At 40.4% G+C, this 26,429-nt stretch overlaps 1 protein-coding gene across 2 annotated transcripts in view; it reads left to right on the forward strand.

The window, feature by feature from the left end:
• Window positions 1-26,429, forward strand: part of LRCH1 (leucine rich repeats and calponin homology domain containing 1) — a 215,353-nt gene that overhangs the window by 156,979 nt on the left and 31,945 nt on the right. For both annotated transcript variants that reach the window (XM_052649958.1, XM_052649957.1), the window contains exons 8-15: window positions 641-743; window positions 3,278-3,405; window positions 7,753-7,820; window positions 9,401-9,487; window positions 14,139-14,228; window positions 14,328-14,364; window positions 18,770-18,823; window positions 19,586-19,658. In XM_052649958.1, the coding sequence (XP_052505918.1) occupies window positions 641-743; window positions 3,278-3,405; window positions 7,753-7,820; window positions 9,401-9,487; window positions 14,139-14,228; window positions 14,328-14,364; window positions 18,770-18,823; window positions 19,586-19,658 (640 nt within the window). The remainder of the gene's footprint in view (window positions 1-640; window positions 744-3,277; window positions 3,406-7,752; window positions 7,821-9,400; window positions 9,488-14,138; window positions 14,229-14,327; window positions 14,365-18,769; window positions 18,824-19,585; window positions 19,659-26,429) is intronic.

Consider the following 26,429-nt stretch of genomic DNA (forward strand, 5'->3'; position numbering starts at 1 on the left):
TGTTGTGTGTAAGATGCACTGTAAATAAATGAGATGTTTCAGGGGCTGGCTGCCTGCCCTCTGTATTTGGCCCCATGAAACCTTATTAATGTACTTTTGGTAAATCAGTGTTGTTGTCAGATCTCAGAGCACCATTACTATGATAGCAATCGATTAGACTTAGGGCTAGCTTGGTAGTGGATTTCCAGTTATTTCTTTACTCTATCAGGTGTTATCCAGTCCTTCTCAGTGTCCTGACTCTTAGATTAGAAAATATCATTAGGTCCCTGAAAAAATTTCAGATCAAAATGTACGTACAGAGAAGTGTGTGTGCGTTAGCTTGACGAATTTTGAACAAGTGAGCACACTCACACAAACAGTTCCTGGTTAGAGAAACAAAACTGTACCAGCCACCCAGGAAGACCCCCTCATGCACCCACCCCGCAACCCAAGAGCAGCCACTATCCAGACTTCAAACACCATAGATTAATTTTGCCCATCTTTGAATTTATATTTCAGTGGCATTGCCCTTTGGTCTCTTTTAATCAGTACTATGTTTGTGGGAATCACAGTACTTTTTTTTTTTGATCACAAAACATTCTCTTAATCTGCCTTGATAACGCTTCTCCCTTGAATCAGACAGTGCCTTGTTTCTTTTCAGCCTTCTGATGAAGACACGGTTAGCCTCAATGTGCCAATGTCAAACATCATGGAAGAAGAACAAATCAAGGACGACTCCTGCCATCGCCTTAGCCCAGTTCAAGGTCTGAGAAGGAAGGATGGGAAGAAAGTGCTTGTTTTGTTTTGTTTTCAATATGTGTCCAGTTATTTGGCTGCACTTGTCTTAGTTGAAAACCTGGGGATCTTCCATCTTTATTGTGGCGTGTAGGATTTCGTTGTGGCATATAAGCTCTTACTTGTGGCATCAGGATCCATTTCCCCTACCAGGGATCGAACCCTGGACTGCTGCACTGGGGACATGGAGTCCTAGCCACTGACCACCAGGGAAGTCTGGTGAAAGTGCTTGTTTTTAGTTCCAAATGCTATGTTTAAAATATGTAGAAATATGGCAACAGTAATACAGTAGTTACTGTTTATTGAGCATTCATATGCACCAGGCACTGGCTAATCTGTGAAGGTGATCTCATTTAAAATTCAAAACTCTGACATGGATACTCTAAGCACTCTATTCTATAGCTGAGGAAGTTTGGTTCAGTTCAGTCAGTTCTTTGCATCAGGTGGCCAAAGGATTGGAGCTTCAGCTTCAGCATCAGTCCTTCCAATGAATATTCAGGAGTGATTTCCTTTAGGATTGACTGGTTAGATCTCCTTGCAGTCCAAGGGACTCTCAAGAGTCTTCTCCAACACCACAGTTCAAAAGCATCAATTTTTTGGCACTCAGCTTTCTTTATGGGCCAGCTCTCACATCCATACATGACCATTGGAAAAAACATAACTTTGACTAGATGGACATTTGTTGGCAAAGTAATGTCTCTGCTTTTTAATATGCTGTCTAGGTTTGTCATAGCTTTTCTTCCAAGGAACAAACATATTTTAATTTCATGGTTACAGTCACCATCTGCAGTGATTTTGGAGCCCAAGGAAAGAAAGTCTGTCACTGTTTCCATTGTTTCGCCATCTATTTGCCATGAAGTGATGGGACTGGATGCCATGATCTTAATTTTCTGAATGTTGAGTTTTAAGCCAGTTTTTTCACTCTCCTCTTGCACTTTCATCAAGAGGCTGTCTAGTTCCTCTTCACTTTCTGCCGTAAGAGTGGTGTCATCTGCATATCTGAGGTTACTGATATTTCTCCCAGCAATATTGATTACAGCTTGTGCTTCCTCCAGCCCAGCGTTTTACATGATGTACTCTGCATATAAGTCAAATAAGCAGGATGACAATATACAGCCTCAACATATTCCTTTCCAATTTGGAACCAGTCTGTTGTTCCATATCCAGTTCTAACTGTTCCCTTTGTTCTATAAGTGGCTGTTTTTTGCTGGCTGGATGTCTTTGAGGTCTTCCCAGGTGGCACTAGTGGTAAAGAACTCACCTGCCGATGCAAGAGACATAAGACATGGGTTCAGTCTCTGGGTGGGGAAGATCTCCTGGAGGAGGGCATGGTGACCCACTCCAGTATTCTTCCCTGGAGAATCCCATGGACAGAGGAGCCTGGCAGGCTAGGACTCGTTGGGGTCGCAAAGAATCAGAAACGACTGAAGCAACTTAGCAGGCAGGCAGAAATCCTTGAAGGTGATGTGATCTTACTTAGTTCTTTCCAGTGTCCAGAGCAGCTGGAAGAGATCCGCCTTTGCTCCTTTCTCCTGTCCTGCAGCATCTAGAGCACAGTCCGGTTGGATGAGCTCTGACAGACAGCACTTTCCCCTCCATAGGGCCCTCATCATAGTCGCTTCTCGTGTTATGATTTTGGATCCTTATTTTTGTCCTTTCCGACGCTTTCTTACCATGTTCACCAGTTTTTCAAATTCCTAGAATGTTTAGCATTATACCTGTCATTTATTTAGTAGTTGCTCAGACACTATTCACTGAATTTTGAATTTGAAATACTTACTTGTCACATGTTGCTGGGAGCGCAAAAAAGCCCACTTTTATATTTTTCTCTTCTCTGTTCCTTAAAAAATATTACAGCAGATTTCATTTCTTTCATATGAAACTAAGCCATTAAGAGGCCATGACTTTTTAAAATGTTATTATTTGGAGGATAATTGTTTTACAGAGCTATGTTAGTTCCTGCTGCACAACGAAGTGAATCAGCTATACGTGTATCAGCTATACGTGTACCAGCTATACGTGTACCAGCTACATGTGTACCAGCTGTACGTGTACCAGCTGTACGTGTACCAGCTATCAGCTATATGTGTACCAGCTATACGTGTATCAGCTACATGTGTACCAGCTGTACGTGTACCAGCTGTACGTGTACCAGCTATCAGCTATACGTGTACCAGCTATACGTGTATCAGCTATACGTGTACCTATATCCCCTCCCTTTTGGACCTTCCTCCCACCCCACCCCATCCCACTGCTTTAGATCAAGAGGCCTTGATGATTAGATTTTGGGTTTTCTATTTCTTTTACTTTTATTCCCCTTCTTTCTGTTTTTCACCTTGTTCTCACATCATATAGGGAAGATAAAACTTGGGTCACCATATACCTCCAGAAGAGATCGGGGAGAAGATTGGGAAGCTAGATGATGTGTTTTAGAGTCATCTATGTTTTTGTTCATCTGTTTATTAAATCATGCTTTGTCTCTCTCTTTTTATTTTCCTAATAGGGGAATTTCATCAGGAATTTCAACCAGCACCTTCACTTGTGAGTGACAATGACAACTCAGGAGAAGACAGAGGCCAGTTTTCCCATGGAACAGATGTGCTCCATTCGGAATTTATAAACTACATGAAGGCAAGTTGAGGGTCAGCTGTTAATAATTTCTTAACTTACTGAGTTCTGTTTGGCGCCTTAGAGTTTAAGTTCAAGGTGTCCAACCCATCACCTTCACTCTCGGCTTATTGCCACCTTCCTCAGGCCTTTGTACCATCTTCTCGATGCCTCGCGTGTCTGTCTGCTGATATGAGGACCTGATCCCTGCCATCCATGCCTATGTGTCTGTGTTTATGTATGATTTTCTTTTGTATTTGGAAATTACTAAGCTTTCCAGTGGTCAGTGCATCGTGTAAGTCAGGAAATTTATCAGAATTGCTGTGACCATCCAGTAAAAGCTAAAACGAAGTTTCACGTGCTTTTCTATGTATCCTAGGAAAATGCTTTTCTTGGGAGCGTATTTATAGTAAAAGAAGAAAAAATGAAGACTTTTAAATGAATATGTTCCCTTTTTAGGAAGGTTCCTCTGAGGTCACTTATTCCCGAGCAGGTTTAGTGGCGCTGAGATGTTGAAAGGTCGGATGAAGTCACTAAATTGTCAGACGAAACTCCATCGGCGGAGCGGCAACGATGAGGGGAGAACCAGCCCTTTGCAAGGCTGGCGGTTAAGGTTCCACTTTTGTGACAGGATTTCGTGTGTTGGTTTGTTCCTTTCAGTGCTTTGGCGTTGGTCGTGGCACCCAAGGATCACGAGGATATTCTTTTTGGCTTAATTCAGATACCTTGTGGGTTGTGAGAGACGGTGGTCTCTGAGTTGCTGTGTTAAAGTCAGGCCTGGGGCCTTTAGGTGCTGGTCCTTATTTCCTGAGGATGGTGCTAGGATGGCCGGGCTCTATCTAAACGAATGTCTCCGAGCATCACCTTTGAGGGAACTGGGAGAAAAACAGCTGAACGGTACACTGTGGGAGACTCGGGTGTGCTCAGAACAAACACAGTGATCCTGGCATATGACGCACATTTGCAGAAAACCTAATTCGTTATTCTGTATGTTTAATCCATCAGCTCTTATATCAAATTACCTCACCCGCGCTGCCTCCTTCTGTCCTCCGCCTCCTCTGATGTGGCTTCAGTGCAGCCTCATCACTGCTTATTGGGATGACAGCAGGAGTCCCCCAACCCCTGCTGAGCATCCAGCATCCCACCCCCGCCAGGCATTCTCCTAAAGTGAGAATCTCAGACTGTGACTTTCCTGCCGGTGGCTCTCACAGGACGCTCCCACATTTGATGCCTGTCTGTCAACTCTGAGACAAGTCTGTCACCAAAACGTGGAAAATTGGGCTTTGATCTTTCTTTTATGAACAGTTCAAGTTGAGGGTCTAATGGTGGAAGCCCTGAAGAAAACAGTTAAAGTGATAGTTAAAAAAAAAAGGCATGTTGTTTCAGAAAAGCAAGTTTCCTAGATTTAGAGATTTCTGGAGGCACCGGGTCCATGGAAATGGCTACTGTACAGAATAGGTCCTGTGGGCAGAGTCTAGGGGAACAAAGGTGAGTGTTGAAATCTACTGCAAATGTTTCCCGAGTAAACACTCCTGCAGGAGGCTTCTCTTGGCAGGTGGAGAACGCTAACAGTAAAATAAAACCTAAATCTACAATGAAAAGTTGTACACTGAGATCAGGCCCATTTTAGCCTCGACTTGCATCTCTTTTAAAGTGTGAGTGTGTTTGACTGCCATCCAGTGTACTGAATTACTCAGCCCTCGACCATCAAGAGCTCTGTGTTGTATGTAATCGTGTCTCCTCTCCTTCACTGAAGTAGCATCTTGTGCTTTTGTAACTACAGTTGATCCTCATTCACATAGTTCTGTTAATTAGTCTCCTCAAACACTGAATTGTCTAATCCTGAACTGTTGCTCCCGTGGGAAATACAGGGTCAGGTTCCTACGAGCCGCTGGTCACACATTTTTGTTAGCTGGTTGGTACATAACCTGGTTTTATGTGTATTCCTGCCTCAAGACACATTATTTAATGTGGATTGTTGGTTTGTTAACATTGAACTTGCAGCCAAGGAAGACCCTGTAACTCATACAGAATGGAAGCTTACCTAACACAGGTATTTTCTCCTTAGGGTACATCATAGCCTTTTCATGCTTAGGATAATAAGACAGCACTCTGGTACTACGCTCAGTTCAGTTCAGTTCAGTCGCTCAGTCGTGTCCGACTCTTTGCAACCCCATGAATCGCAGCATGCCAGGCCTCCCTGTCCATCACCAACTCCCGGAGCTCACTCAGACCCACCTCCATTGAGTCAGTGATGCCATCCAGCCATCTCATCCTCTGTCGTCCCCTTCTCCTCCTGCCCCCAATCCCTCCCAGCATCAGAGTCTTTTCCAATGAGTCAACTCTTCGCACGAGGTGGCCAAAGTACTGGAGTCTCAGCTTCAGCATCATTCCCTCCAAAGAAATCCCAGGGCTGACCTCCTTCAGAATGTTAGGGGGCATTTTAAATGCAAAATCACCAAAGAAAAGCCTCAAAGTGTGATACTAAGTAGACTCTGAAAAGGACACTTTTTTACTGAATACTGAAACAAAAAAGCATGGATGACCTCACCTTGTTCAGCCTTAACTACGAAAGTGTATGTTGGGGTTGGGGACTCTGGTTTTTCACCAGGTTCTGCGTGTGTCTACAAAATCACCACAAGTATTGATTTGGGGGTGATAAATAGATTTCAGATAGTAGACAAATTCATAAATACCAAATCAATGAATAATGTTTGTTGACTGTATAGCCATCTAACTTAGCAAAAGTAACCCAGAATGTCCCTGTTTTGTGTAGTGAAATAGATGTTTTATATATTTTTTGTTTTATATTGCTTTATAGTGGCTACTTTTTATTGTGAAACTGAAACTTAGAAGGAAATACCCATGGCTCCTATAGTTGAAACCCAATAGGAGGAGATAAGAACATGTTTTCTTGGTTATTTCTGGTTGTATATTTTCACCCATAAATTTCACTATCACTTGGATAGAGGTGCAGTAATTTATATGTTGACTTTTATTATGCACAAAATGTGTAATCAATATAGAAAAAGTCTTAAGTGTTTTTCTTTTTTTTTTTTTTAAAAGGAGTCAGTGTTTTTCAAGCCAGAGGTTGACATCAAGCAGCTAGATCCCTCCTTAGAGGGAGACTTGTTCTCCATGACACATCTGGAGAGTTGGCTGGGCCTGAGTTAGTTAATAATGTGTCAGAACTTTGACACAGAAAACAGTCCTTCTGTCTGTTGTACCTTGCTTGCTAGGGGAATGTTCCCACTTTCAGGGATGGCTTCCATTTTAGCTGTCAGCCTAGTTAAAGCAGTATTTCTCTGTGTTGGAGATCAAAGTGGAGAACAGCGCATGGAAGTTCCAACAGTGGGAGAGGCCTTTCTAAATACTCCCACCAGAGCGCTTCTTTGGGATCATAGGAGAGGAGTGTGTTTCAGTGAAATCTGGATGTTTTACACATGAAAACTGTCAAATGCAATTTGAGGCATTTTTTTGTCGTTAAGTCTTTTATGCTTCCCTTTTTCCTAATAGCACACGCAAGCACGCACGCGCACACACACAGACACACACACACGGTCCTCACAAACAGTAGAATGCACATTTCCATGTAACTGACAAGCTCAGTGGAGGAATCTGTCAACATCAGGAGGTGCTAAGAGGGCAATGAGGCATCGAGTTAAGCTTGGCATTTCTGACTCTTACGTTGTAATCCAGAGCCAGGCTCTCTTTTTAAAAATTTTAATGTTTTGCTGTTGTTATTGTTGAGTTGCTAAGTCGTGTCCGACTCTGCAACTCCATGAACTGGCAGCCCACCAGGCTTCCATGTCTTTTATTTTTAATTGTGGTAAAATGCATATGACCTAAAACTTACCATCTCAGCCATTTTTTTAACTGTACAATTCAGCGGTAAGTGTATTCACCTTGTTGTGTAACCATCCCCCCCATCCACCTCCAAAGTTCTTTTCATCTTGTGAAACAGAAGCTCCTTACCCATTAAACAGTAACTTCCCAATCTCTCTGCCCTCTCCTCTGGCAACTACCATTCTACCTTCTGTCTTTATGAATTTGACTCTTCTAGGGACCTCATGTATGTGAAATCATACAGTGCTTTTCTTTTCGTGATTGATTTATTTCACTTAGCATGATGTCCTTAGGGACATCTATGTTGTAACATGTATCACAACTTCTTACATTTTGAAGGCTGGACGATACTCTATCGTATGTCTAGACCACATCTTCTCCGTGCATCCACCCACGGCCACTTGGGTTGTTTCCACTTTCTGGCCGTTGTGAGTAGTGCTGCCGTGAACATGGACGGAGGCAGGTTTAGACTGTTGACTGTCACAGCCAGTGGCTCTCAGAAGACCCGTGTGTTCTGTTCCATAGGAAAAGACCGAGGCCTGTGAAGAACTGTTGCGGATAGAAGAGGATGCGCACTGGCCATCCGAGGGGACGTGAGTACCCAGAGCTGGGGATGAGCCTCCACCCTGGAAAGTGCATGTTTCAAGTGGAACAGCAGCTCTGTCGTGCTAGAATCGTGGTTCACCTTTTTGGGGGGCAAGTTGATATAGTCCTATCCAATGATGTTGATCAGAAGGTGCAAGTTTATCCGCTGGTGCTTATTGTCATAGTCTTGGGCCAACACAGAACTAGGACATACCTCTTCCTTGGCTGTGAGTTTTATCTGATTTGAGGCTATGGGTAGAATGTGATTCAGGAAATGAGACAGAATTTCTGGACTGAAGATTTCAGCTGACTTTCCTTTGTCTGAACCAACCAACCGCTGGACCTAAAATGATATATGGTCCTGTTCCCACTTCTTTCCCCAGAGTCCTCAAGGCCTGAGAAAACCATATACTTCTGAGGTCTTGGTCTTAAGTCTAATAGCTGTGCTAGCTAATGTTTGTTAAATACCACATGCCACACACTGTCCTAAGTACTTCACAGGTCGTAACTCATTTCCTCTTTACAACAATCCTATGGGATAAATTCTGCTTTTATCCCTCATTTTGCCGATGACAAAACTGAGGCACAAGGAGACTGATCATCTTGCCCCAGGGTTACGGAGGGCTAGGATTGCACCTGAGGAATCTCGCACCAGATGGCCATTCCTTCCAGTCTATCGCATATAAAGATTTACTCGGCTAGCTTTACGCAGGAGGGCATGAGTTATCTGTCAAGACAGTGAACCTCTTCCAGGGGGTTGAGTTTGGACCATATGGCATAGCGTAGATTTTTGGTTCCCAAGATTTTGTTTTCCATGATCCAGCGTATAGGCCTGGACCTTCCGTCAAACTTCATGAGGGTTTTCCTCTTAGTGAGAATTTACTCCATCATTAAAAATTTCTCCACTTACAGAAAGACATTGACGTATGTTCTATAGTGGAAAGCATTAACTGTGATCAAATCTCTCTTGCCTTTTAAAAATATTGCAGAGTTCCTTTCAAATTAGTCTAGTACAGCCAGCTCTTCATTGGATATGCTGAGGAGGAGGAGGGCTAGCTTGATTATAGAATCACAGAATTATAGGGAAGTGGATTTTATAGAGAAAGAGTTTTTAAACTATGTAAATCTTTGGAAACCCCATTTTCAATCTTATATCTTTTGTTCCCAACTCTGCCTGTAAATCAGTATCATCTGTAGACCTTAATAAAATGTTCATAGCCCTAGACAACCTGCTTGGAAGTATCAGACCTGGCATTTTTTTTAAGCACCTTAGATGATTTTACTGCTTAAAGAGCCTGGACTGAGAGCCACTCAGCTTGCCCGTTGCCCTCATGTTACAGTTGAGCAGGTGGGGGCCCAGGGGCATTGAGACTTTGAATGATGTGTTTTACAGCCAAGCTGGCTCCCCAACCCCAGCAACAGTGGAAGCCCACCCCACAGAGTTCTGACACAGCTCCATGAAAATGCTGAGTTTGTAAAAGTCATTTTTGTATGTTATGTGGATTTTTGTAAGTTTGCTCTTAAGAACCCAGGTGCTGTTCGTGTTTTAGTGGCGATTTTCAGTCTCATGCTTGCTTTCGTGCTGCAGAATCAGTGCATCCAAAGACCAGGACATCGATATAGCAATGATTGAACAGCTGAGAGAAGCGGTGGATTTACTGCAAGATACCGATAGGTATGTGTCTTTTCTTGGCCCAGCTTCCGTGAGTCCATAATGTACACTGATTTATTGAGTGCATTTTCTCAGTTTTTAAAGTATCTGTGCACACAGTATGGGCTCACCACTAACCACTGAAACAGAAAAGTTAGTTTTAACTGTCTGTTTTCCCAAGATGCATAAACAAAAGAGTCAAACTTCGGGAGGGATTGAGAGCAATTACCCCCTGTTTGTCGTTTCTAGAAATTCGTTCATCCCTCATGCAATTCATAGGGTGATTTTTGTATTATGTTTAGACAACAGAAATAGTCAAAGTGCATATTTTATATTAATGAAGTTTAAACCCCTGGAATATATAAATATAAGAGATTTTCTAAAAAAGGGCAAGTATTAATTTATCATGTGCTACCATATTTATTTCTTTTTAGAATTTTTTTTAATTTCTGTTTAATTTGTTGTGTTTAATTTCTGCTATACAGCAAAGTGACTCAGTTATCCATACATATGGTGCCAAGTATATGTTAACTAAATTAAATATTTCCAAAGATTTGGGTGATAATTTTTTAATTGAATTAGTCATTATCAATAATAGGCACTATATGCAGTCAGTATAGTTTTGACTTTTTAGCTGAAGATAATAGAATGCTCATGGACCAAGTATTTTTCAGTAAGGCAGTATACCTAGTATCAGGTATAACGACTGTATTGATGGGGAAATAGATCCAAAGGTTATCCCTGGTAAACTGTTCAGGGTTTGTGGGGATTTAAATGTGAAGATGATGTGGTTTTGTAATATGGTGGGTGTGGAAATCACACCAGGTTCTGGGAATTTATGAAAAGAGTTATTAGTGAGTCCCAGAGTGCCAGGGAGAGTACACCACCACCCTTGCCTGGCTCTGAAGGAATACTCACAGGTCGGGCTGAGCATGGCTGGAAACCTTCAGCAGTTGATTTGAAAAGCATTTCGATTCTGCCAACATTAGATGAGTGCTGTGAGCATGGAAAGATGTGCAGTGTGTACGCTGGGGGATATAAGGATGAACAAGACACAGCTCTTCCTTCTAAGAACTTAAACGATTACAACAGATGTTGCCTTGAGTAGTGATTTATAAGTGTAATGGATTTAAGAGCTTGAAGTGAAGGAAAAAAGTGATAGCGTGAATGCCTGGCTCCGGATGGAAAAGGGGAGGTGGCTCAGCCAGCCTTTAGAAGTTGAGAGTATTTCACCTGGGCCTTTAACAGCTAGTACTTTCAAGGAGAAAGTGAATTCTGTACTGAATTAAAAGCTCATGCAAAGGCATAGAGGTCAAGAAGAGTGGAGCAGGCTTGGAAAATCTCAGGGAGAAAAGGTGATCTCCCACGCTGGCTGTGCTTCAGTATCATTTGTAGAAGTTTCAAAACACAGACACTCTGCCTGACACTGCCAGTGGTGTGGGGGGGGTGGGGTCTGGCCATTTTCCTTTTTTAAAAAGTTCTGCTGGTGCTTCTGATGTGCAGCCAGGAGTGGGACTTCCCAGAGGAGCTGTTAGGAGTGATGCAGGTGTGACTTCAAACTTGGGGTTGAGGAGCTGAGATTTTATTTCATGTGTAGAAGGAGGCAGCGGTGGCTTTAACATGTGATGATTCGTGTTCATAAAGAGAGAGAGAGAGACACACACACACACACACACACAGAGTAATTACATGGGGCAAGGAAATTGTACAGCTGGAGGAGAACACGCCTTGGTCAGCCAGACACTGGTCGCAAGCCCGGCTCTAGCACCAGTTACTCTGGATGAGTTACGTAAATTCTCTGCACCCCAGTTTTCTCATCTGTAAGATGGGCTATAAGTACTTGTCTTTTACTGTTGTGAGGATTTGAAATAATAAATAAACTGCTGGTGGAAAGGTGCACGGGCAGAACCATTCTCCAGAAGGCATCCTGGTAGTTTGTAGCCATAGCCTAAAAATAGACATAAAGCTTTTGAATTAATTCCAAAAATGTATCCTAAAGGACAAAGAGACATGAACAGCAGTTGTGAGGGGAGAGAGGTGTTTTTCCTAGCAAATATTTGGGAAAAAGGCAATGATGTAACAGTTTGGAGATACTTAAATTATGGTCCTTAATAAGATGAAATATGCAACCAATACATTTTTTTAAACTTTCCAATGTATTTTAGGTTGCTCACTATATAATGTTAACTTTAAAAAGTGTGAAAGTACATACTATTTGTTCCCAATGATATAAATAGAATTAGTGGATAGTGAAAGTTGCTCAGTCGTGTCTGCCTCTTTGCGACCCCGTGGACAATACAGTCCATGGAATTCTCCAGGCTGGAATACTGGAATGGGATAGCTCTTGCCTTCTCCAGGGGATCTTCCCAACCCAGGGGACTGAACCCAGGTCTCCTGCATTGCAGGTGGATTCTTTACCAGCTGAGACCCCGGGGAAGCCCAGGAATACTGAAGTGGGTAGCCTATCCCTTCTCCAGCAGATCTTACTGACCCAGGAATTGAACCAGGGTCTCTTGTATTGCAAGCGGTTTCTTTACCAGCTGAGCTACCTGGGAATCCCCAGGTCCCATTAACAATTAAAACTAGAAACAAATATATCAAGATGGAAGTTTTCTCTTAGTGTTTCTAAATTACAGTTTTTATCTGTACTTTTAAACATTGGAGATACTCAGTGGTAGATACTGTGGTAGTTCTTTGGTGATTGTTTGAAGTCGGGGTGAGGATGGAGGGAAACAGTCCAAGGTGTTTTAGACCTGACCCCTCCTGTCTCCATCTGAGGTGGGGAACCATGGGGCACAGCCAGTTTGAGAAGGAGGGTATTGGGGTCAGTTTAGGACCTGCTGCATAGAATCCAAGGTGGCAGTGTGATAGTGTCCATTCAGCTGCTAGATGTTTAGGTCTGGGGCTCCAAGACTTAGACTTAAAAGTTACTTTCAGGGACTTCCCTGGTGGTTCAGTGGTTAAGACTCTGAGCTCTCAAGGCAGGGGGCCAGGGTTCGATCCCTGGTCAGAGAACTGGATTCCACATGCTGCAACTAAGACCCAGTGCAGCCAGATAAATTTTGAAAATAAATAAAGTAAAAGTCACTTTCATAAGGTATGTTTTAATGGAAGCAGTATTATAAATGGATGGAGTTCCCAAGGGTGAGCCTATCAACGGGAAAGGAATTTGAATCCGAGATAGAGCCTCGAAGACGTGATATGGCAGAGAGGAGACTCCCACTTGGGCTCAAACTTTATATTGTTTTAATATTTCTGCCTTGTTACACTTTGTATCATGTTTCCAGTAAACTTTGCTTACAAATTTGAGATGAATACGTGAGCCCCAAAGTAGAAAGGAACGGCTTCGTTTGGTGGAAATAGCAGTGGCCAGGGAATGTGGGACTGGAACCCAGAGTAAGATCGGGGTGGCCTGGCGGGTGTGGCTCCCCGCTCTGGGCCTCCGTTGCATCATCCTTCATGAGAGGCGGATGAGCTGAGGATCTGGAGATACTGCTCCAGCTTGGAAAGGTCTGAGGCAATAAGTTGCCAAGGATGTCGAGCCAGTCGGCATAGTTGGTGGGTGTGAAGGAAAACGGCCTTGAGTAACCGTCCCAGGGATGGTTGATTTACATCTTTGTGGATTGTTATTTTAAAATTATATTATGTTGTAAAACTTTTTATGGATTTGACCTCCTAAAGTAATCGCCTGCTTTGGCTGCTATAGATCTTTGTGCGTCCTGAAATAGATATTCTGCTACTACAGTTCTAAGTTGATAATAATGTGTCTGTGAGCCAGTGTAATAGAGATAAAGAAAGAGCCCTGTTTTTGCTTCTGATAAAAAGAGGGCACTTCAAGAGGTCAGTTATTTGTAGCTGCTTGAATAGTAGTCATAAAAAGTTTATATACACATTAAGATTTCCCTTTATCTCATTTCCTTGAACCAGGTTGCTTTGTTTGTTTTAATCAAGTCACTGATCACAGGATTAAATTTTAGAGCTTTACCTTTCATGCAACCGTAACATCAAATAATTTAGTTGAATATTGCTTTCCTGTTTTGCCTTTGTTGATTTCTTCTCTCAAGGATTTCCGATTGTTGGTTAGATATGATTTTCAATAGGATTGTATACTATGAATGCATACCCATCTTTTAAAATAGCTTTGTAACTTTTATATGACTTTTAGAAATTCGTGGTTTTATAGATCTTAAAAAAAATTCAACTCTTAAAATTACAGAAATTCAGAAAGTGTAAGACAATTTCGGAGATAAAATGCATACCTCAAATTGCTTTTGAAATTTTTTATTTTAATATTCCTATTAAACAAATGCCCTTGGTGCATATCTGTAGTATAGTGTATGTACAATATAGTAGAGAGAAACTTTACTTGTTTCTACAAACTGATCAAGTTCTTAATAAAATTTAGTGTGTGCTACCTGTGACTTTTATGACCTCATCAGAAATTACTATTGTATTTCAAATAAGTTGGATTTTGATACCAAAGTAGATTGAAAATTATATTTAAAAAAATATATATAGTCATGGTGAGGAAACTATATAGTTTAAAATTTCTACCATAAACCTTTTATTACTCAATTCTAATGATAAACACAACTTTTAAGTATGTAACTAAAAGCAGTAGGATTTATTAAAGTTTAGTAATTTGGTAACACTTTTTTCCCCCCTTACTCTTTAGATTAAGCACAGATATTACAGAGAGAAGCATTGTAAACTTTTACCCTGTGAACCCAGCAGATGACTTGGAATTGCAAGACTCAGCACTAAAGTATGTTGACCTTTCTATAACAGCACATTTTCTCTTTTTACATTGAAATAGTTTTGCTTTAAATTATATTTATATCTTTTTATTCTGTAATTCCTACAGTGGTCAAATACAGTTGGAGAGGTCTCCAGAATGTGAGGTAAGGCTGCTTGCTCTTGGATGAACCAGAGTTCTGGTGCAGTATTCTGCCACAGAAGAGTGGCTGCCATATTCTATCAAGATGTATCATGGGGTGGAACATTCATTATAACACTTTGGCCGCCTGATACAAAGAGCCAACTCGTTGGAAAAGACCCTGATGCTCGGAGAGATTAAGGGCCGGGGGAGAAGCGGGCAACAGAGGATGAGATGGTTGGGTGGCATCATTGACTCAATGGACTTGAGTTTGAGCAAACTCCAGGAGACAGTGAAGGACAGAGAAGCCTGGTGTGCTGCAGTTCATCACACGACCGAGTCAGACACGACTGAGCGACTGAACAGAACTTTCATTAGTGAGATCAGTATTCAAATTTGGTCAAGATCTGGTTTTCAAATTTTTTGTACTTTCAGCTTCTTTAGTTTTCCTGCTTATCTATTCTATTTCACCTCCCATTGAAGATAAGAGTTGACTGTTTCCATTGAATTCTCTAAATCTTTGTCAGACAGTTTTAAGGCAGGCCACGGCAAATAAGACCCACAGGGAAACCTGGCTCTGTCAGAAACTGGAGGTAGGACCAGCCAGTGCCAGCAGCCTATGAACCGACCAGCTGAATGTAAACTAGGAAAGACTTGAGAGATAAGGGTAAGTGATTTGAGAAATGTCTAGGAGGATTAAGAGACTAGCAAAGATAAACTGATGGGGAAATCTGGGGACAGGGTAAGGGCAGGTTAGGTAGCTATGTAGGGTAAAATTCAGGTGGCTGCAGAGAAAGCAGTTTGGACATAAAACTAGAGATAAGCTTGGAAGATCCCAAGGAAAACAGGGAGGAGAAAAAAAGGTCTGAGTTGGTGGCACGGGAGTAAAACATTGGTTACAGCCTGTTTCATCCCTTCTTACTGAATGGGTTTAGGATGGCTAATTTCAGTACAGCTAACTTATGTTCCTTGAGGTATCTGAACAGGTACCGTAGTAAAGCAGGCTCACACTCTTAACTAGCTAAGTCTCTATGTTAAATAAGAAGGAAAAGAGCTATAGTTTAAAAACCCATGTTCCTAGAGAATATGGTTTCATAGTTGAGTATTGTGATTTGGGATTACGTTGAGTTTTCTTTCCATCTCAAAGGCTTGCTAGCTATGGACTCCCGTGGGCTACCTCTCTAACTTCTTGATTTTCTGTAAGTTAGGATCCACCTTATAGCCCAGGACACCTGACTTTAGCTGTGACTGTTCCTCCGCTCTGTCCTTAGGGTCACTGCACTGCCTGCTCCCCAAGTGGAGGGTCACTCAGTGACCCAGGAGTGGGCCATCAGGAAGCCTCTTATGTGAAGGCTGTCCCAGGTCTATTTCATGAGGCTCTCCTTTTGAGACATGCTCCTTTTGATTCTGTGCAGACTGACTTTTGTATTTAGCTTTTTACTTGGAAATAATTATAAAAGGTTAAAAAATTACAGAAGTCTGCAAAAAGTTACAAAAAATTATAACCTTTTACCCACATTTTCTGTGATTAACATTTTACCACTTTTGGGGTATTTCTGCCTCTCTTTTCCTCCCCAGAGTTCTTTTTCTGAAAATCAGAGGATAAGTTTTGTACGTCATAGTCCTTTTCCCTAAACATCTCAATGTCCCTTTCCTAAGAATAGGGATTTTATCCTATATAACTCGACTTCAGTTATCAACTTCACAAATTTACACTGATAAAATAGTTTCGTCTAATCTGCTCTCCATACTCCAAATATTTAGATTGATCTAATGATGTTTTTCACAGCACTTTTTCCCCTTTAGTAGGATCCGGTTTAGAAGCAATAGTTGCCAGGTACCTATAGTTTCCTTTATTCTGGATATTTCCATAACCTTTCTTTGATTTTTTTATGACCTTAAAATTTTAAAGAATACAGTGCTCTTCTTTTTTAAAGAATCAACTGCCTCTTATTTTGTGGGACAGAAATCCTTCGTATTTCCTCATGATTAGATTGAATCTCCATGTTCTTGTCTGGGATGCTGCCCAGGTGATGTGGTGTCCTTCTCAGGGTATCACCTGCAGAGGCTCATTGTGTATGTCTGTTCTTCACTGGTGATGGTAATTTGATCACCCAGTTGACGTGGAACTTGATTTCTCCACCATTTAAGTATTGTTTTATTTCCCCTTGCAACTAGTAGTCAGTGAAGAGATACTTGGAGACCACGGTAGGATCCTGCTGCAGACCCACTTTTTTTTATCTTTTGTTTTTGGTTGTGCTGCATAGCACACAGAGATTCCCACTAAGATGTGGGATCTAGTTCCCTGATGAGGGGTTGAACCCACGCCCCCTGCATTGGAAGTACAGAGTCTTAACCACGGGCCTACCAGGGAAGACCCTGCAGAACCACATTTGATTCCAGTAAAATAGATGCCCTCCTGTGTGCATGATACCAGGAGTATCAGGAAGACACCAAGCCTCTAGGAAAAAAAAAGATCTCCATTCTTTCTCTGATTTACAGTATTAAATTTTTTTTTTTTTCCTTTTTGGTGGAACGAGGAATCACGTTTGGTGTAAGGAATTCTTATTGCTTGTCTTCCTTCTTTGGGCAATTCTCTGTCCATGACAGATATGTCTTCATGATTTTAAAAAGGGAGGGAGAATTTCTGGCTCTGGTGGAAAAAAAAAGTCACAAGAAGGAGGAATGGAAAAGAAAGTGGTGAATGAGCAAGGCCAGTGCCGATGACATGTGGAACTTAAGTGGGCCCCTCCTTTATGGTCTGGTTATTTCTGTATTATTTCTTCCACCCGATTCAGGAAGAAACCAGTTTCATAAGCAGAGTCTTGCATCAGTTGGCCAGTCTGTGTTGAGTCCTTGTGCTGGATGCAGCCTTGTTTTTAATACTCAAGACTGGAATAGGAAGGAGATGAAGTTGCCCTCACTTTTAAGGCATCTTAAAAATTGTGGAGGAAAGAAGCCATAGATATTGAGAAAGCAGAGAAGGCTATGAGATGGCCCATAATCCTGGGTGTTTTAGGAACTCTGGGATGGTAGGGGAAGGGATAAGAGTTTAAGGAAAGAGAGATTAATCTAGATTTCAAGGGTGATTTGCATTTGGATGGGTCCCAGGAGGCTGTGCTGAGCAAGACAGCATGGGCCTGATGGAATCAGCATAGAGCATAAAGCAGACAGAAGCACCAAGAGAGAGGCTGTGCCCAGTTACATGGTGAGACCAAGATTGTGAAATGGCTTGTAATTAGCGCACCACATTCTCTGCTTTTTAACACACTGTAGCTGACTGTCCCCATTAAGTTTGGGTAGCACTTGCATCCATCCAGGAAGAACTGCCAAGTATACTCTCATACATAAATAATGTCCAGTGGGGAAGGATGTGGGAGGAACACAGGGAAAATTAGAGAACAGAGTTTCTGATAGAGAATCAAAACTGCAAGTTACTTGTTAGCAGTTAAGACATTTAATTGGGTACGGAAGTCAATGACATTTTATTCTAAAAATATGTTATTCCCTTGAATTTGTCAGTTGGGAATGTTTTTAATAGCAGTCCTCAACAATAGGAATAGACATCTTAAATTTATACTAGTTTGGTGATATGTATGAACATGTTTATATTCAGTTCAGTTCAGTTCAGTCACTCAGTCGTGTCCAACTCTTTGCGACCCCATGGATCGCAGCACGCCAGGCCTCCCTGTCCATCACCAACTCCCAGAGTTCACTCAGACTCATGTCCATCGAGTCAGATGTTTATATTAGTTATCACCAAATTTTTTATAGGGTGGATCAATGGGGTTTTGTTGTTGACATTGGCCATGTCGCAAGGCTTATAGTACCTTAGTTCCCTGACCAGGAATCAAACCTGGGCCTTCGACTGTGAAAGCGTAGAGTCGTAACCACTGGACTGCCAGGGAATTCCCTGGGGTTCTTGATTACCTTATAAAAAGGGCAGATCTGGGTAAAATAAACTATTGAGTTTTCTCATTGGTTGTCAAAACAAACTGATGTTGAATTGATAGCATAAGACTTTGCTAGGTCCAGGCATGTTCGTTTATAGAGCTCCCAGTGAGATCGTATGTATTTGGAAACTCCTGCCTTGGACCATTTCTGAAAACCCATATGCTCCCAGCACGTGGGAGCCTGCAGGTCATTGGGTAACCTGGCAAGCTGATGTTCACAGGTACTTTGGGCTGAGCTCTTTGTTCTGGGAAATCCCTTTTCTCAGTCTGTATATTTTAGATGTATTTTTCTGTGAATATAGCTGCATGTTTTTAGAAAGTATACAGTAAGAATGGCCTACTTAACTACAAATTAATTCCATGCATTAGGCATTGTATCCCTGTGTGCCAGAGATATGATAGCAGTCAGACTCAGTTCTTGCCTCAAAGAATTTATAGTCTGATGGAACATACCATGCATTTTTTTTCTTCCTTTAGGTACAAAATGACCTAACATTACAGAGTAATGGGAGCGAGTATTCTCCCAATGAGGTAAGTTTCCTGATGATTAATGAAAGCTGAGGTGTTTTGTGAAACCTGAATTGGAATATCTTTTACAAAAATCTGTTATCTGAGACTGTTGTGATTCATGAGTTAATTGTATTGCAGAATCTCGGAGGGAATCTCTTATTAGCTCTCATTGCCTGATCCAGCCCTATCCATAATTAAAGACTCATAAGATATATTTTGAAAATTAAATATAGCAGCATTTTTATAGAAACCAGAGTGAAAATAGCTCAAATAGGCAACATTTAGAATGTCTTGTTAACCATAAATGATTCAGCATGGGGTTTCCATCTAGCTGAGACATCTGCTCAGTGTCGTCTGTTTTCTCATCTCATTGTGTTATGAGATTCTTTATCAGATGTGCCCTCTGTGAGGTGATGTATGTGTGTGCTTGTGTGTGTGTGTGTGTGTGTGTGTGTGCGCGCGCGCGTGCACGCATGCATGCACGTGCCTGCACTTGAATGCACACGTTTATTCTGGAGCAGAAAAGGAATACCAGTATCACACGATTATGAACTCTTACAATGAGCATATAAAAGTTGAATAAATCTCCCCCCAAATAACATTCTGTTGATTCTACCACAAGAATTTGCAATGTGAAGATGCATCCATTATCGTATTTTTTAGTCAGGACTTCTTCACAGCAGCCAATGCAAGGAGGTCGTGGTTTTGTTACAATCCTTGATCCTGGAGAAGCATGCATAGTTCTGCTTCAGTTCTTTTAAAAATGTCCTTTCCTTTTAACAGATGAGAGAGAACTCCCCCGCCATCTCTCCGACCAACACCAGCACAGCTCTGTTTGGCCTGAAACCTCGATCAGGTAAATGGAAACCTCAGTGTTCTTGCCCATGTGAAACAACTCCGGAGTTTCTCTTTAGCCTTTTACGTGCATATATTATAGCGGGAGCAGCCTTGTTGACGCTGGTGAGTTTGAGTCCTAGCATCAGAACCTTGCTACAGCTTGGGGAGGCCACATTTTCAAGCTCCGTTGTCAGCGTATCTCCTCTTAAGGCTGTGTTATCAGTAACAGATTATCTTACCTTCTTTTGAATCAGAGCAAAGAGAGAAAAATGTTGGGGCATGTAAGTGGTACAGAAATACTCTGTGGATAAAATAGCCACCCCTTTGCCTCGGTGGTTGCTGGTACCTTGCTGAATTAAAGATGGTGACTCTTTTTGTGAGACACCTTCATTTGCTCTCTGGACCTTGGTAAGGTCCGTGTGTTGACTCCTGTGACAGGGTAGTCATTCCAAGACTCATGTGAGTGGTCAGGAGAGATTTTAAAGGCCTTTTCTGCTTATATTACCTACTTTTAAAACTTACTGTTAGTACATTCACAAATGTAAATTATAGCAATGGGCAAAATAACTACTGATTTTAAAAAGGAATATATATAGAAAATTTTGGTTCTTCTGATGTCTCCACCTATTTAAAGTCCTAGCACTATCTACCTTCTTTTAGGTGCTTCTTTGTTTTAATATTTTTGTTAGGTCTTTTGCATATATTCTGTACCAGTGCTTTTCAGTTAAGTGCTAAGAAGGCACTCAGATGCTTTAAGCAAAAGGTAGTAAAGAACTTAGATATTCTTGGGTTTATTAGTAAAGCATTTTGGCAGCAGTTACAGATACACATATGTATAATTTTTTACCCACAGGGAAAAAAAAGATAATTCTTTTATAAAGGAATTTTTTTTCATTTTTGGAGGAAGTTGGTCGATGGGTAACGTGTGGCCAGATGTAACGGTTTCCTGGCATTTTGAATGGACTGTAAGACACAGCTATTTGAGAACATGCTTGGGTGCGTGGTGGGGCTTAGGAGGTGTTTTATGGAGAGTCAAACTGTACTTGAAATTGGACTCAAGTGACTGGCCTCACCATTTACAGACCTGGTATATGCAGCCAGATATGGGCTAGGGTTCAATTTGCAAGGTCTCAGGTTGCGCTGGGAGGAATGGGGGCACCCATGCCTTGAGTGGTGATCTGCCAGGAATGTTCTCTACACACCGAGGACCTCATACTTGGCTAGGCTTTCTCCTGTCCCTTACAGGCAGTTTTAGACAATTTTAAAAGTTCTTGTAACTGAGCAAATCAAAACTTGAATGAATCGATACAGAATAATATTCTTTTGAATGTACATCTTTGTAGTTTAGTCATAAAATTGTCTCCATGACTTTTCCAGTTCTTTTTATGAGGTCCAAATTCATCTTATCAACTTTGAGCCTACACTATTGAACCATTTCTGATTCTTTGCAGTGGTGAAAACTAAGTGAAATATTCATTTTGAATAGCAGGAAACAAAGATTATTTCCTCTCCTAGCTTCCAGCCTTTCTATAATGCTGACTAACCTGTATGGAAATTGTGCTAGCTGTTGAAAGCTTTGTGGAGTTTGTTGTAAATAATACTGATTTTTCTTCAGGAACATCAGATGGCATGTTGGAACCTTATGAAACTAGCATCATCTGTTGGGAATGTTTAAATTTTTATTTATTAAGTTTTCAATATTACAGTATGTATTTTTCACATTTTCTGGAAAAATATATATATAGTAATCTTAATTGAAGATCATATCATTCTTTTTGATTAAGTAGCTTTGGATTTTTGAAAGTGATTTTTATGTTAAAATTAAGTATATGAATTCATGTGATTTCTGTGTTATAAGTAAAAACAGACTTCTCAAATCAGAAAGTTGGAATAGAAACTTAGATTCTTCAAGTTGGCTGGTAGTTTTTTTCAAAAGAAAATTTTTTCTATGTTTTCCTCCAAGGAAAGACAAATGTATATATACCCAAATAGTCATTCCTAGAACCATGTCCAAGTATTTTACCAGCCTTGCCCTAAGATTGAATAAAAATTGTGTAGGTATTTTCTAAATATCAAAAACTACTATATGAATAGTTAGTGCCCCCAGAAGAGATGTTATTTCATAAATGACCAACTTAGAAGTGCTTTGAACTGGTTGATATTTATTGGTTAATTAGGTTTGTTGTTAAGGAGACCCAACTAGTGTCCAAAATTGGTTTTATACTGATCAATATCTAAGACAATATTGAGAGGCATATCTATGGTTCAAGGGTTGAGCAGAGCTGACTAGATTCAACTATCATTATAGATGTCTTTAAAGAGAAATTTTACACTACCTTGGGAAAAAAAATTCACCACCTGTGAATGCTGATTCTATATTCTATATAGAATATATTCTATATTTATTTATAAGTAATAGGCATATTTACACATATTAAACTTTGCATAGCCAACTTTTATGGTGAGTCATATTTGCTAAAATTGTTATTTAAAAGGTCTTTGGAAAAGGTATCCGGTAGGGCTTTTGCTTTTTATCTGCATAGTCTATGCGGGCCCCTTCTTTCCGCTGACATGATTCATTAGTGCTCTAAGTCTGTGGGCTTGAGAACTATTAACGCTGAATGATATTAACTGCATGCAAAGTGTATGATTGGTAAGTACTAACACTCAGTTTTTTATCATTCTTTTTATTCCATGCGCCATCTTTCATTCTTCTGCTATATTGTACATTTGAAATTAAATCCCATAATGTGAAATTCGCTTCATTTCCATACAATCCTATGCCATTTGTGAAATGCTGCCGCCCCTTTGGTTTTTCCTGGTCCTTGTGCGACTGTACGCGGACTGGCTCTCTCGCTCTCCTGCAGACCCAGCCCTCACTCTTCCTCCTATCTCCTTCAACAAACTTACACAGGCACAAACATGGGACAACTCTAGCTACTGTGTTCCATCTGAAGGAGACAGTGACAATGGTAGGTGGCTTTGTACCTGTTCTTCAATGTGCTCATTAATAAGCCAGTGAATGAATATGCTGAACCTTCGTTTTTGTGCAGCTGAAGATAGAATGTATTCTCCTGCATGCCTGACTTAAGAGATAATAGGAAACCTGGAAAGTCCAGAAAAATGCATATGCATTATTCTCTGGCAGTTTGTTAAACTATGTTTAATTATCTTCACCATTCTGAATTTTGGAAGGACTGTACAGTAATTTCTTCTCTATTTTTTCTGCGTGGGGTTTTTTTTAGTGTGTGTGTTTGCTTGTTTATAAAAATTTGGGTTTTTGTACATTTGGATAATCTCTTCTGAACTAATGCTTTTGGAGTTTCATCTTTTATTATCCAGGCTTTCGATAATGAGATTTTTAAAGTGATTAAGATATACTATGACTGATCTGAAAGGAGTACACTGCAAATGGTTAGAAGTAAGGAATTTCTAAAAATGAGGAGAAATCACTTGCTTTTTTTTTTCCTTTGTAAATTGTTTGCACATTTTGACTTTTGATAACTTCAGCCCTTTCATCTGTATAATACTCAAGAGGGCTTCCCTGGTGGCTCAGTTGTAAAGAATCCACCTGCCAATGCAGGAGATATGGGGTCACTCCCTGGGCCCAGAAGAGCCCCTGGAAAAGGAAAAGGCAGTGGACTCCAGTATTCTTGTCTGGGAAATCCCACGGACAGAGGAGCCTGGCATGCTGCAGTCCATGGGGCTGCAAAAGAGCTGGACACAACTTAGCAACTAAACAACAACAGATATTCACGAATGGTAAATTGGCTTGAGAATCAAATGTGCAAATAAAAAATTGAGGACACTCAGCTAGGATTAATGTGGATATTGTTTGATCTCATGCCACTATATATCTAAAGTAGCCTAAAAGATGAAAATAAAATACGTATAGTTATTTAGATATACTTATTACAGATATCTCAGTCTCCATATTGGTCTGTTAGTTCAGATCGTAGGCATTTTACTCCAAGATGCAAAGTAATGAAAGTAACGTTAAATGAAATAGAGTATGATTTATAGGGAAGAGAAGTGACATGTGGGGTAAAACCACAGTGCAAACACAAGAAGATCTATTTTCTGATGTTATTTTTTTAATCTCAATATCAATATGTTACATGTAATGAATAGAAACCATATATGTAAAACATTTGTTGTGATTTCTGGTCAAAATTCAACCAAAAATGCTTTTTCAGACTTCATTACATAGAAGGATAATGTATATTTTGGCAGGTTAGTTACAAAAGGAATTTTATTATTTCATAGATTTCTAAAATTTCAAACCAAAAGCAAGTGTGATTAAACAAGAACAACAAGGAAAACAAAATTCCTTCTTGTATCACCCCACTTTAAATCCTGGAAATTGAGGAAGGCTAAGTAGAAACTTGCTTGATAAACTATTCCTTTACTTAAAAATAAAGGGGAGAGAATCATTTTCGTTTCTCAGAAAGCATGGCTATTTATGGATCTGATGATGTTTAAAGGAAATAAGGCCTAGAATGAAAGATTTATGTGTGATTTGGTATTTCCTTAGGAATGATATCTGAAAAAGACTTTTTAAAGCTAGGTAAGATTTAGATGTAGCAGTAAGATTTCTATCTTTATAAATGAACCAACTAAAACAAGAAAGGTGAGGTGACCTGCCTGGCTTGCCCTGCTAGATAGAGGGGGAGCTGGGCCATGCCCAAGGGTCCAGTCTCCTCTCCACCATATCTACCTTCTCATCTGCAGCTGGTTATTGAGGATTTTTGTGCAAGATACTTTGTGCCAGATAAAGTCTTAAGATTTCCATAGAAAATAATCATTGTGAAAATCTTCCTGAAAATAAAATAACCATGTAATACTTATCTGATATTTTTTCTGAGTGAAAATTCTAGGGATTCATATGTAGCTATTATAGTGTACTACACACACACACACACACACACACACACACAATAACAAAGGGATGGTTTTCAGTATTAATCTACCTGGGTCAGACACTGGGTAGTTGTTATTTTCCCCTTTTTGCAATTTGTCTGCAGTATGCCCTAGGGAAGGGATAATTTTCTGTTAATTATCTGATAATTTTCTGGCAGCAGAAGTCTTTTCAAATATTTGTGTAGGTTCCCAAATCTGACCTTTCAAATACAATCTTCATTCTCTTTGAGCTAAATGTTGCTTAAAGAGCAATGTATTTGAATACATTTTCCAATACATTTAATATTTTTTTCAAACTTTAAACTTTTTGTCTTGTATTGGCATATAGCCGATTAGCAACGTTACGGTAGTTCCAGGTGAACAGCAAAGGGGCTCAGCCATACATATACACGTATGCACTCTCCCCTAAACCCTGCTCCCACCCAGGTGCCGCCTAACATTGACTAGAGTTCCACGTGCTATATAGTAGGTCCTTCGTTGGTTATCCATTTTGAATATAACAGTGTGTACATGACCTCCCCAAACTCCGTGACTATCCCTTCCCCTCCCCCAGCAACCATCAGTTCATCTTCTAAGTCTGTGAGTCTCCTTCTGTGGTTTTATTACTATTATTTTAATTGGAGGCTAATTACTTTGCAATATGGTGGTGGTTTTTGCCATACATTCACATTCTCTTTCTGTTTTGTAAGTGTTCTTTCAATTAATGAAGAAACACTGTATGTATCCCCAAGTATGTGAGCTAAAGTTGGAAGAGGGAAATAGCCTACTTTTATGTTGTTCTTCCTGGTTACTCTGAAACAGTAGATCCCATTCAGTGGCCCCTCATGGCATCTCAAAGCCGATTACCCCATCAGTTTTGTTTCCTCATATTTGCGCCATTGTCCAATATCTGTGGTTATCTCAACCTGTGAAAATAAATGGCATCATATTCCCACTCTACCCAGCATGATGCAACTTGCCTTTCATTTATGGTTTTTGTTAATTACTTTTGGTAAAGTTGGCATGTTTATGCCTTGTTCACTGTCATGCTTTGTATTAAAATTCCCACTTTTTAAAAATGACAATATTGCAGGAAAATATTTAAAGAAACACATTTGAAATAATAAATATTGCTTTCTAATATTTTGTTTCAAATATATGTCATTTCAAATTCCCATATCTTCCCTAAACTCATTCTTCGAAGAAATTAAAAATGACAAACTGGCTTAGGAAGTCCTCGGGAGTTTGTGTTTCTACAGTCCTCAAAGTCCTGCCTCCTAAAACGGATGGAGAAGGATGTGGGCCTGTATCTCTGTCTGTCCGCCCCCTGGGGCTGGAGAGGGCAGCTTCAGTTCAAGTTGTTCTTAACGTGAACCCGTCACTTCCGCTCCTTCTCTTGCGCCCTCTTACTACTGTGCCGCTTTCTTTCCTTTCCCCCTTCATTTTGAAATTAAAATTGTTCCTGCCTTCCTTTGAAGTATTTTCTCTTTTTCATTTTCAACAAATTGGTGGGTGCTAATTTATACTTAACATTGATCTTTAAACTATCACTGGAAAGTGAATGAATGGACGGACATAGCTATCTTGGGCCAGTTTTCAGACATTTTCTGGAATTGTTTTTACCATAATCTTACACTTCTAGGTATTATTTTCCCCATTACAAAAATGAGGAAACTGAAGCTGGGAGGGGTTGCTTCAGTGGTTCTCAATCCTGGCTTTATATTGGAATCACCTGGGCATTTTTCAAACAATGGCTGCCTGTGCCCTACACTCAGAGATGCTAATTTATTTGGTGTACCGTGGAGTCTTCACACTGATTGTTTTGCTGATTTGATGTTCTGTTTAAGCAGGTAAAGACCCCTGGGTTAAATAAACTGCCCAAGACAATAGA

This window comes from Budorcas taxicolor, chromosome 12, assembly GCF_023091745.1.
Source record: "Budorcas taxicolor isolate Tak-1 chromosome 12, Takin1.1, whole genome shotgun sequence".
NCBI lineage: Eukaryota > Metazoa > Chordata > Mammalia > Artiodactyla > Bovidae > Budorcas > Budorcas taxicolor.